This window comes from Falco peregrinus, chromosome 3 (genome assembly GCF_023634155.1).
Source record: "Falco peregrinus isolate bFalPer1 chromosome 3, bFalPer1.pri, whole genome shotgun sequence".
NCBI classification, from domain to species: Eukaryota; Metazoa; Chordata; class Aves; order Falconiformes; family Falconidae; genus Falco; species Falco peregrinus.
The window spans coordinates 31,057,318-31,069,801 of record NC_073723.1 but is presented as its reverse complement, the minus strand read 5'-3'; the positions used below and the strand labels follow the sequence as shown (position 1 = coordinate 31,069,801).

Here is a 12,484-nt window from a genome sequence, read left to right as displayed (position 1 = left end):
TCGTGTGCTCATATGTACAACCTCAAAGTCACCGTTGAACAAGTTAAGTACTAAACTTTTATAAATTTAATAGTTTTCGTCATGATTTGCTTCAGCTTGAGAAGAGTCAATTGTCTACACTTTTGCCGCACCAGTCACATTTCTACACTTGTATTTGCTAAAAATATGTAATTTTGTGTCCAGGACCTATACAAACTATGTTTTCATGGCAAGTGATGGAAACTTTGGATTCATAACCCCTTGTTCCACACCAAGTGGTGGACAAGCCTCCATAGCTTTGAGCCTGAAAAGATGTAGACATGTGGTAATAGGGAGAGAGCTGAAGATACTTGTTTTGATTCCTGTAATGCCAGAGAGGAAAGCGAATACTGCAGTTTTTCCTCTCAGTTTCTTCAGAAATCCTCAGATACTGTAGTGTGGATCAGAGTTTGCACACCAACCAGGGCAAAGGCATGGATTCTTAGAGAATTGGAAATGCTGTTTCATGTTAATATTCTCATTAAAATCCATCTGAAGCAAGCAAAGTAGCCTGTTTAGAATTGTAGTAAACTCACATCCAGTAGAGAAATCCCCAAAACACAGTTCTAGTTCACCCAACAGGGAGTCAGTTCGTTGTTCAGAAAAGAAATTTATATCTGGTGAAGGCTGAAGCACAGCGGTAAGTATAAACAGAAATTCTCTGCTATTGGCACACACCCTTCCTTGTTCCCTGGACAAGCAAAGGCTCACAGAATCGTGAACTGCCAGTCCATCACTATTTGTGTGCTGTTTATGCTGAAGAAAAGTATAGCAAGAAAAATTAATTTCAGTTAATGGTGGTGTTGGGGGGAGGTGTGTGCTCAGTAGTGCTTGTTTAGAGCAGGCAGTCTGGGGTCTGTGTTGTGAACATGTGAGTTAAATCCTTAGTGTTTGTAACTGCTTCCCCCCCACCCCTTTCATTTACCCACAGGGTTATTGCTTTCCTTGAAGCTATTGTGTGCATAAAGTTTGGACAGGATCTTTTTTCCAAAACACAAATACTGTATGTTGTGTTTTGGCTTCTCTGTGTGGTAAGTGAGATTTCTCATGTGAAACATAAAGCATGGCAAAAGCATTGAAAACATCTAAATAGCTTCCTCTCTGGAACATTGGCAGCAGGGGATCATTGTTGGGGAGTGCTGGTGAAGAGTGTTGTGCATGTCCTAGGAAAAGCAAATGCTAGACCATTTAGAACACACTTTGAAGGGACTAGGATAACTTTTTTTCTTGACATTGCAGAGTATAGCCACAGTACCAGTACTTAACATGAAACAAACACAAGTTATAGGGCACTTTATGAGAGAAAAAATGTCAGCTCAAGGCTAACTTTGGCAGTGCTTGCTATAGTGCCCACTGGAAAGGAACAGGAGTTAATGAATAGCATTAATAAGTAATGCATGTTGATTCACACTAAAGTCTTACAAGTACATAAACAAGCCTGCTTTGTCAGGCAAATCATTCTCACTCAGCCCGCAACTTTGTACTTCAGTGTGATTATTGCAAGTGCAGCATGAAATGCCCATTTTGTAACAGTAAATGGATATTTGTCTTGCCAGGCTTGTAACTCTGATGCCAAACACATTTTTAATGGTCAGTGAAAAATAAGGCATTTATAATGGGCTGACAGATAAATACTTCTTCCTTCTAGTTGGGAACACAGTTTGAGCAGGTGATAGGAAGACAGCATTTATTGTTCTTCTATTTAGCATGATGATTTTATTCCTGAAGCTTCAGAGGAGAAAAGTATTGACTTGCTTCCCAGATCAGAGCACCACAAAACCGAACATGTAACCTAGCCTGAAGCATGGGACAGGGAGAAGGGGAATTTGTTTTTCTGCCAGAGTGGGTGTTCCTGATAATGTACCTACAAGGGCTTACCAACTGCCTTTGTATGACGACTGTACAGGATGAGGACAAAAATCATATTGACAGTGTATCCTGCATGTACAAGAATGATCTGTGTGTGTTGTCATGCTCCCATTGAGAACTGGTCTGCATACCCCATGGTGGCAGAATGTATGTGTACCTTGAAGCATGAGTCTTGCTCATCCTGACAAAAGATGCAGAGAGAAACAAGAGTGTGAAAGTCTCCGAATGTGGAATCTCATTCTTGGACCTTGAACAAGCAAGGAATTTGGGAAAGTTTTACACATTTTTTCTTTTTCTTCTTCCTTATTTAGGCCTTTACAACTTTCCTGTGTTTATATGGTATGGTTTGGTATGCAGAATACTATGGCCACCGGGAAAAGGTACTTTATTAAGAAGCCTGTTTTTGTTTTATACAAGAATTAAAACTGCAAAGCTCCTAAATATTAGAATTCTTTACCAGAGCTAATATAAATGGGGGTGAAGGGGGGGATGGTCCAGGGTCTAACTGAAGTCAATAGAAAGAACTCTGAATTCAGCAGGCCTTGGACAGATCCCAAATTACGCTGTGGTTTCTAAAGAATGCTGTCTTCTTAGTTACTCAAAATGAGGCTGTAATTTTAGCAAAGCATTCAGGGATGAATGGTTAGCTAATGTTCCCATTGTACAGGTGGAATGCTAGGGGAATATTAAGAATACTTGGTTACACAACAGATCACGTGGCAAGTGGTGAGTTCTTATTGTGTCATCTATGTTGTACCTTTCTAACAAGGAAGGGAAAAGTCCTAAGTACTAGCTGAAAGTTTTATGAGGACTTCTGCCACAGTTTAAATTTTTAAGTATACTTGTGAACAGGAGAAGTACTGGTCACAAGAACCACCAGCATCCCAATGACGTGTCCTTTTTGGTTTTGCAGACTTTATCAGAAAGTGAAGACAGCCCATACAGTCCAGATGCTTCCTGGCTTCATTCTAAATTCAGCAGAGGTATTGGCACTTTTGCTCCTATATTCTTGAAGTGGTAGCATTAAGGCTCAACACGAGGAAATGAGGCTTGAGAAACTTACCTTGCAGACAGCTGATCTTATTTAAACATCTCTTCGGGAGCTATACAGATAAATCAACTGCAAAGCTATTTTGCTTTACCACCTTTTTTTTTTTTTTCTTCTACCTCTCGGAAATTTATTTAACTTTTAATTAAGCAGCTGAATTTTTCTGCCATTATTCCAGGCCATTCTTGTACACTTAGGGCATTATGCATTTCATAACTCTAGTGGACAGATTTTCTCCCTGAACATTGCATGTTTTATGTGAAACGTATGAATGTGAATTGTGCTTTTATTCCTGCTTATTAAGAAACAATCAGGAATGTGCCTGGACCTTGTATTCTTACTGATGCTTCCCTAGTCAATGTAGTGCTGATAAACAGCTTTCTCAGACCTAAGCAACAGCAGCCTCCTTCTCTGACTCCATTTCTCCTTACACCAGAGGTCAGTTAAGCTACCTGCCTCCTCCATTAACTCTTTAATGTGGTCTTGCTTATTGAACAAATATCAAGATTCACACCTGGAAGTTATCTCTGTCAGACTTGCTCCAGGTGTTTGTATCATTAAAGATACTTGGTTTTTTTCATATACTTGAAAAGTACCTACAGCAGAACTGCTTTATATTCATGATTTTTCTGGATGCTGATATTAATTTATTCTCCGTTTAGTAGATTTTGGAGGGTGGTTATATTCTGGAGAAAATTTGCTTGCATTCAAAATGTTTTTCCTATTTATAGCTACTGGAGAAATCTGGCTAAGCAAATCTTTCTCTTGACTTTCTGATACTTAAGTAATTGCAAACTTCAGCCTCTTTCATGTTTTGCTCTTGAATTCTTGTTTCAGTCCCCATTATCATCCTTTGCTTTCTCAGTCAAACATGGTCTGTCATCTGAAAGACTGAAAGCAAGAAATGTATTCTTACAAGGATCTGTGACCTCACTTCCATAGTTCTTAATTGCTGATAGTAGTACCTGCCAGTCATAAAAATAAACATAAAAATGTTTAATTATTGATGTCATTTTAAATGGGAGATGTTTCATTAGTATATCCTTTTATAGCAAACTTCTGAATTTTTTGGAGGAGGGAGAATTTTGCAGAAGTTTAAGAATTGCATTTTTTTTAAAAAAATAGGCCACTAGATGGAGTACAAGTATCAACCAGTTCGTATTAGCCTGAAATAATTCATACTGTAAATGCTGTAGCTCTAGAAAGCCTTACTGTCTTTTAGACAAGAGTTTGATAATGTCAAATATATATATATGTAGTAAAAAAATATTTATTTCTCAGCAGGTGCTGACAATAGTCCACCAAAACATTCAGTCAATAGTGAAAGCCATTCATCTAGAAGGAGGAATCGGCACTCCAAATCAAAAGTAACAAATGGAATCAGCAAGAAATGAATGGTCTCTGAAGGTATCTACGGTGTGATCAGAGGTGACAAAGAAAATCAGACCCGGCTCTGAATTTCCAAATGGAAGATTGATTTTTTTAAATTTAAAAGGTAAAAAAAGGAGGTTGAAGATAAGGATGACAAAGGTGGAACAGACAGTGTAGTGCAAATCATTGCCTGCTGACACTTGCCATTCACTGATTTAAATATAGTTTCTTCAGCATGTGGCACCAAAAGCTAATGAAGAGTATGCTGGAAAGAAAAGTAATTTTGTCATAGCAGGTACACCCTGTTTTGTGTTCAGGTGTTGCAAGTGCGTTTTTAGTATCTTAGTTGAGGACATAAACACAAAGGCTAGTAAACTGATAATCAGTTGGCATAGTTGGTTGGATTCTTTGGTTTTGTTTTGTTTTGCTGTGTCTTTGTTGTTTTCTAGAAAAGTATACAATCCTTTGACTAAAAGCAACTCTGCCCTTCTTTATCAGTCTCACAACTAAACTTTTCCATGCAACAGTTAGTAAATATTTAACATTTCCATAGTTGTATCCATCTGCTTGCTTTTATGTAAAGTCTTTTTAGACTTTACCTGGTGACAGGGTTTTACCAGTGAAGAAACGGGTCCAGGTTTCCTGTAAAGGATGTGGAAACTGATCTTCAAACATGGTTTTTCTGTTCTGCTCTTGTCCTTCTGCTTGATTGTTACACATTTGATTTCTTTAAGTTTTTAAAATACTTAAATGAAAACGTGTTGCAAAGTGGTGGGCCATGCTTCTTGCCCTCAGACAGATATGTCATTCAGGGTTTTTTCTTCCTTTACTGCAGTGTGTTTTGCATCTTCATGTCATTTTTTTCACTTGTCACATCCCTTCTAATTTGCTTCAGCCTCAGCTGGAACCAGAAATTCCAGTGTCTTCAGACTGATGTCAGAAACTGCTTTGAAGGCTCTGATGTCCTACTAAGCCTGGTGATAAGGCAGTTTTTTTGCTGAAGCTGAGTTGTGTACCACTTCCATAAACATAATTATCTGTGAAGGCTTGCTGTAGTCTTTGGTGTTCAAGGGGAAGCGTGATATTACTGTGATATACCCCATTGTTCTGGTAATTCTTATCATGCAGTCAGATACCCAACATCAAAGTCATTCTTGCAGGTTTTGTGGTAGGTTTTTTTGTGGGTTTTTTTTTGTTTTGTTTTTTGGTGTGTGTGTATTTATTTTTTATTAAATGTATTAGTTCTGGCATCTAGCAAAGTGGATAATTCTCCAGCAGTGAATGTAATGATTAAGTCAAGAGGTAAACAATCAAGAGCAATCAGTTCCTGTATTAAGTTATCAAAATGTTTTTGTGCCAATTAGATTTTGGAATTCATGGGGTTCAGAGGGGTAGATAGCTTAAGCAAGGATAAGTAATACCCTTTAGTTTCTTAGTCTTCACAAGAAAATGGGATTTCCTTTGAATAATGTTACTGTGATTTGCTACAGGCTAAGTACTAAAAAAAAAAATAATGCAGCAGAGACTTGATAGAGTGTATGATACTGTAAATAGAAAAAAGTATCCTGTGTACTCCATTAATTCCTGTGTGCCACAGATTATCAATTTTTTCAATGCACTGAAGTGCTGCTGCTGAACTCCTCAGAGGCCCTTCATTTCCCATCTTTTCAATCAAACCTGAAGTGTAGAACATGGGAAGTAACATAGAAGCTTTTACGTCATCATTGCTACAGTGACATTAAATGTTACATGAGAAAAAGTGTTAGAAAGGCTTTCTTACAACTATTTAGTTTTCATTCATTCTAGAACAATTCCATGTATCGCCTCCTTCATTCGTAATGTACCACATTTTGATGAATGTATTTGTAGATTTCTTTGGATACTGAGACTTGTTACTTTTTTATTTTATTGGTTAATAACTCAGTCTGTGTAAGACTAAAGAATGGCATTGTAAATTTTCTATTGATTCAATACCAAAGCAAGAGATTGGAAGTCTAATTGCTTAGATATTTTAAGTACTGTGGTTTTCAAAGAGGAGTCTGTTTTGTACTTGCAAGGTATATGCACACCAGCTATATATACAAAGCTTACATGTGTAAGCAGATGCTGAAGTCCAATATCTACTTGCCTGTGGGGACGGGGACAAGGACACATTTTGTAAATGCAGACTTGGTGCTCACACTGCTGAACTGCACCCTAAAAATATTGGAAAGGTAAATAAGAAGTGTCATCTTGTTAGAAGCCGACTTCTGTATACTGTTACAACAGTTTGGCCTTGAAGAAATGTTGTTTGACAACACCTTTAAAAATACTTCCCATAAAGTCTTTTTACTACTTTGATTTTTTTTGTGTGTGTATTTGGTTGGGGTGTTTTTGTTTGGTTTTGTTGGGCATTTTTGTTTGTTTGGTTTGGTTTTTACTACTTTAAAAGAGGCATGGCTAGGGAGAGGGGAAACTTAAGTAAACTATTCAAATGCTGCTTGGAAAATGGCACTTTGTGTCCTCTGTCAACAGTTCTGGCTGGAATTCATGTGTGTTCTCTCAAGTCCTCCACTGACTGACAAGTGTATTTTCAGCCCCATTGTTTTGGATGTAAAGCTTTGTGCTGGCAGGCATTGGAAGGTGCTTTTGATCACTGCTGTAAAATTAGTGATCTCAATACTGTTATTTACTGTGTTATTGCTGATTTCTATATGTGTGTAACACCTACAATGACAAATCACTGAGCTGTTTAGCAACAAGCATCTATGTATGAGTTTTGCTGCTTGAACAGTATTTTGTAAGAGTCACGGATGCACTGTCCTGTTTTTAACTACTTGTTCCGTCACAGCCTCTCATTCCTGCTTTCCTGCTTCTGATGTTCTTGCCTTTCTCTGTGCTCTAGTCCTCTCCCCTGCTGTTACGGAGAGATCTGAATTGGCCTTCCAGAGGCTGTCCATCAGTGATGTCAGTCATTGAAGGGAGGCTAATTCAGGGCAGCATGGTGTAAGCGGAGGGTAGTGGCAAGAACTTTAAATAGTGGATTAAATAAAAACAAAGTTTAAAAATGCAGGTATACAGCGAACCAGAACTAGCCTTGAGTACTAGATTCCAGTATTAAAGTTGCTGCATAGATCATACACAGCATCTGGCTATATATTTGGAGTGTGATTTCAACCAGTGCTTTTGTTACTCTTCTGTGAAGATCATCGTTTGGTGTTCCAGCAGTTAAAACTTCAATATTTTTTACTTTCTTTTCACAAAGGATGCAGATGTTACCTTGTATTTAATAGTTTTTGAATAGAGTTGCTCTATTGTATTGATTGCAAAGTATTGTATTTTGCAATAACTCAGTAAATCAACCCATGTCACCAGTATGTGTGTTTGTCTGTCCATGCAAGGCATAGGAAATGATTACATACTGCCTTTAGAAGCTATTACATTTTATTCTATGTAATTGCATGCTGACAAATGCAGTGGTTCCCGAGCAGCCTACAGTGCACGCTAAGGTTTTGCTGTAATTTATTATTCAGAGCAGCAGATCTGATAATGTGAACAGTTGTTATGCCTTCTGAAGTTTCCCTAGTACACAGGGTAAGTTACTTTAATTATTCTTGTTGGAATTGTTTTACTATTGGATGGGAGAGCTGAATTGCAGGATGGTCTCATGACAGACCTTCAAAGGAGAAATGAGGCTTCTACAGAAGAGCTGTGGGACAGGCTATCAGCAAATAAACTTCTGCCAGTATAAAGATGTCATTGAGTACCACAAACACTTTGCTTTGGCTTCTACTGCTACCATAGTCTCCACAACAGCAGTTTCCAGTTGTTTTTACACCTAAAACCTGTTGTGAGCTGTTTATTGCTTCTCTGCTGCTGGCAGTAGCCTGATGCCTAGCGTGTAAAGAAGCCTGGCTTTTCCTTTCTTCCTCAGTTCCTTCTCTCTACAGGCATTGAATACTGGGACTTTCTGCCTTGCTGGGAAGGGCTCTTCTTCAGCATGATTTACCTCTTTGAATTCTGATTTATAGAGAACCCATAAATTCTGAAATTGTAGTAAAATTTGGAATAGCCGGGACTTCAGCTTGTTCGTCTCCTGGGAAGAACAGCTAAGAGGAACGTGGTGAGTTGGTAAATCTTTTCTGAAGGCTGGGAAAATACCTAATTTATAAGAGCCACCTCTCTCACAGGACGCTGCTTACTACATTGGAGAAGGCTTTTTAATGTCTTCATTCTGATCAATTAAAGCCTTAAAAATACTGGGAAAAAAACCTGAAATATTGGAAGAAACTTCCTTTAAGAAGCAACACTTGAAAAATGTGCTCCTTTGTAAGCATGGGGCTCCACTGCTTTTGGAGGATCACTCTCTACTTGGTGCCTTGGTCATTGCCATTGCAGGTAGAGCTGTAATCATCGGGGTCAGGGTAGGGTTAGATGAGCCAGATGGCTTTATTTCTGCTCAGTTGTCCTGTGGCACAACTTGCACGCTGTTTTGATAACATGATTTGGCACAGACTGGGAGCTGGAGCCAAAAGCTGGCATGGTACTGATTGATAAAGGTATTGGTGGCCATGCCTGCTCTTATGTCTCAGTGTTCACGTTCAGCTATACCCTGCTAACGTGCCTGTAGGCCTAAGCACTGCCCTCCTGTTTTCCCACTGGTATTTCTCCATCTGACCGTGCTGGAGCATTGTAAGGACTATGTGCTCAGGGGCTGGGGTTTAACCAGGTGTTTCTGAGCTGATTTTAAGCCTCCTAGGCAGTACTCTTGTCTCCCTCTTCCTCCAGGTCTGTCCTGCCTTCTTATCTACCCATTGCTACGGCATAACTTTTTCTGGACCCCTGGCAGGGCCTGGTCTTACTTCAGCAAATGAAGGTAGTTCCCTAAAGGAGGAGTTGCGCAATTGGGTGGAAATGTAATTTGGACAAACACACACCCTGCATTACTTCGCTTTTGCTTTTTTAGAAGGCCGGTCAGGAATCGAAAGCATACATTGTTACTCAAAGAAAGCGGGACTAGAAAGCCCCAAACCCTTCATACCGCGGGGCTGAAAGCACAAGGGCAACCCGACTGCTAGCCTGGGCCCACCAAGGTGCGTGGTCTCTCACCTGTGTGCCTGCTCAGTCGCCTGTCAGCGCTGTGCCTGTGGTGCAGGTGTGCCTCGGGTGCTGCCTCCTGTGCCGGTTTCGTGTACACCAGCCCCCTCTGAAGCCAGCTGATGTTTAAGCTCTGCCTGCTCCCAGCTCTTTCTGGAGTCGGGGATAACTCTTCACACTTCTTGGCACATCTGGGTCCGGGAGGGCTTGACCATTGAAAGTGTGATGATAGATAGTGAGCTTTCTCACATTTTATATGGTACCAATCAAGCCAATAAGCTGCCTGTATGTGAGAGTTTGTGCATAAACCACCAGGTTGGCTCTAGAAACCCAGTTTGGGTCTGGAAGAAGTACTGTTACATGTGTTTTCTGTTTTCTGGAGGATTCCAGGCCTGCTGTTGCATTTGGCAGTGTCCAGTTTGCTATACATCTGCAGAACATCGTGAAGAACAGATCCTGCACAAGTCTTCTTTAGTGTGTTTTTCAACTTGCTGTTCACTCTGGACAGCTGTTAGCAAAATGTATCAAGTTTCCTCGTACTCTAGAGATGAGTCCAAGTCATGGTTTTTCTCAAAAGACTTTGGAAATTTTGGAATTAATTTTTATTTCCAGCTCCTTCCTGTGTCTTTAATTTGGTCCGTATCTTTTTGTGTTTCCATCATCTCTCAGTAAAAGACCAGAATTGGTCTCTCATGCTTGGACTTTGCTCCTCTCACAAAGGAGCAGTTCTGTCCTCAACAGTCTGAATTACGTTACGGTACGACCAAGTGAGTTTTTACTTCAATTCAGAAAAAAAGGAAGTCTGGGAAAGAATGTAAATTGTAAACATTGAATTCCTATAATCAGCAACAATGTAAGTGCCAGACTGTACTAAGCATACACATGGGTTTAATTTTCATAGTTTTCATGGATCTCAGTTTGCAAATGATCATGAAATGACTGGATGGCTTATTTAATGTTTTTTAGAGTAGGGAAATTTACAGCAGTAGCATTCCTATGGCAGTGATCCAAAGTATGTTCTACAACTGCTGTGCCTTCCAGTTCAGTGTTATTGGTGGTTCTTGCTTAAAAAAATGCACGAAATACTTGTGTGTATGTATGTATATATATATATATATGTATACATCTACCAGAAGAAATTTCTCACCAAAATGCTCAGGGCCTGGTTGAGTGTAGTCTTTGTGATAGTGACTGCTGTGTGCCTGGACATTTAGAAGCCTCCAAGTCTATATGTACCTCTATAATGTGCAGAACAATTGGGCATTACTCCACTGGCAGCCCCTAGGTGATGCTGTGACACAAACACACGCACAATGTGACCTGGATTTTCACATGTTGCTTCTAATTTTGGGCTACTGGCTTCAGCCACCCTGGCTTGGTTTTAAAGACTTTGTGACTGGTAATTACATGTGCTGTACACACAGGGCTGCAAAGTGCCCATGTTGTCAAACTTGCTACAGAACAATCAAAGCAAAATAAAATCAAATGACTAGTTTTGAGGAGGCTTTTAATTAAAATTTTAAATGATAGCTCTAGTCTTTGGCGAGCAAGAGCGAGAGACTTCTATTTTAGCTTTTACAAAACACACAGACTACCGGTTTGTTGTCCAAGTACCTTCCCCATTTGAAGGGAGCACTACTCTCCCCAGAGATCTTTGGGATGAAGCTCTGGGCAGGGTTCTTTTGGCTTTCCTTCTGTTCCCACTGCCCTTTGTGTAGGGCGTTGGGGTGGGACGGCGTGACCGCTGTTTGAAAAGGTGGTTTGGGTTTTGCTCCTAGGAACTCAGCCGGACCTGGCTGCGGTCCCCAGTGCTGCCTGCTCACCTGAGTTTCTGGCTGTAGCAACGAAGCTGTGAGTTTATCTGCTTGCTTACATGAGCCTGTCCCTCATCCCTGCTGTCCCGTTTGGGAAAGGAAAGGGAAGGGAAGCCACTGTGTGCGCATTATTATTGATGTCTTTACGTTGCTCAGAGTTTGGGATGGCTTAGTATATTTCAGCAAGAAATCAGAGCTTCATATGATCTGCAAAGAATTCCTATTTTTCCATTAAGAGCCACTGAGCATTTTTTCTAAAGATTTGGTAAATCCTGTTAGTCACAAACCTCGACAGGGCACCCACAATTGCTATGACTTCTACCTGTTAATGCTAAGACATTGGCTTGGGGAAAAAACCTTTGTTTAACTTTTCTGTGGTCAGCTGAAAGAAGAAAACACAGTGCTCATTCCTTGCGGGAGGGAACACAGTGTCCTTGCTCTTCTCAGTTTGGTTCTGGCCGTTAGTAGAAAAACCTGTATTGGCTTTGTTGTAGCCTGGCTTCACTACTTAATGGAGGGGAAGAAGAATAGAGTAAAAAATACCATTAAAGGACATGTGTTTCCATTAATCAAGTAAGTAATCTGGAAGGAAACTAAGACGTTTTATTAAATTAACTGAGACATTTAGGTGGGTTTTTTTCCCCTGATGCATGTGCTGTAAGAGCTGTAGGTGACACAATGTTGCTTACAACTTTTAAAATAGTCTTATTTCTGCCCATTTGCTGACTTTGCCATATCTGGATCCCAAATCTGGATCTGTGCATTCCGTTTGCCCACATTTAAAATGCATTTGGAATAGCAGGATGGAGATTGGGGTGGAGAAATCTGATAGAACTGAACTGCGATTTCCTGGTGACATGTTCTCTAAACATCCCAAAATATCTCTCAGGGCGAGGTGTTCTACTTGTTGACTTCAGGTTTCAGTAGCACGCCGCCGTTCATTCGTTCCCTGTGCTTCTCATGGGGATGGTAACATGATTGCCGGTAATGACATTTCATGCTATAGAGTTTTCTTCTCGCACGGCTTTCACGGTGAAGGATTATTTTCTTTTTGAAACAATGCGTGAGGCTTTGCAAACTTGATGGGGGGTGGCCAGTAAGTTCATGTTAAAGATTAGAAATGGGGACAAAGGCTAAGTGACTTCTCTATGTTTCCTCAGGAAGCTGAAGACAAAGAGAAGAGTAAGATCCCAGACCTTTGGATCCCGTGCTGTTACCAGAAAATTATCATGGGACTTGCTAAAAAAGGTTTTCTGTAGTAAATCCAAGAATGTTATCTGCATCTCTT

General features: G+C 40.0%; 1 protein-coding gene across 2 annotated transcripts in view; it reads left to right on the top strand.

Moving 5' to 3' along the window:
- Nucleotides 1-7,662, top strand: part of PTDSS1 (phosphatidylserine synthase 1) — a 32,707-nt gene extending 25,045 nt beyond the window's left edge. The window contains exons 10-13 of one of the 2 annotated variants that reach the window (XM_005231001.4): nt 950-1,049; nt 2,199-2,267; nt 2,801-2,870; nt 4,220-7,662. In XM_005231001.4, the coding sequence (XP_005231058.1) occupies nt 950-1,049; nt 2,199-2,267; nt 2,801-2,870; nt 4,220-4,329 (349 nt within the window). In that variant the 3' untranslated portion in view covers nt 4,330-7,662. Of the gene's footprint in view, nt 1-949; nt 1,050-2,198; nt 2,268-2,800; nt 2,871-4,216 lie in introns of both variants that reach the window. The other variant, XM_027777713.2, reaches the window with a different exon arrangement.
- Nucleotides 7,663-12,484: the final 4,822 nt, after the last annotated feature.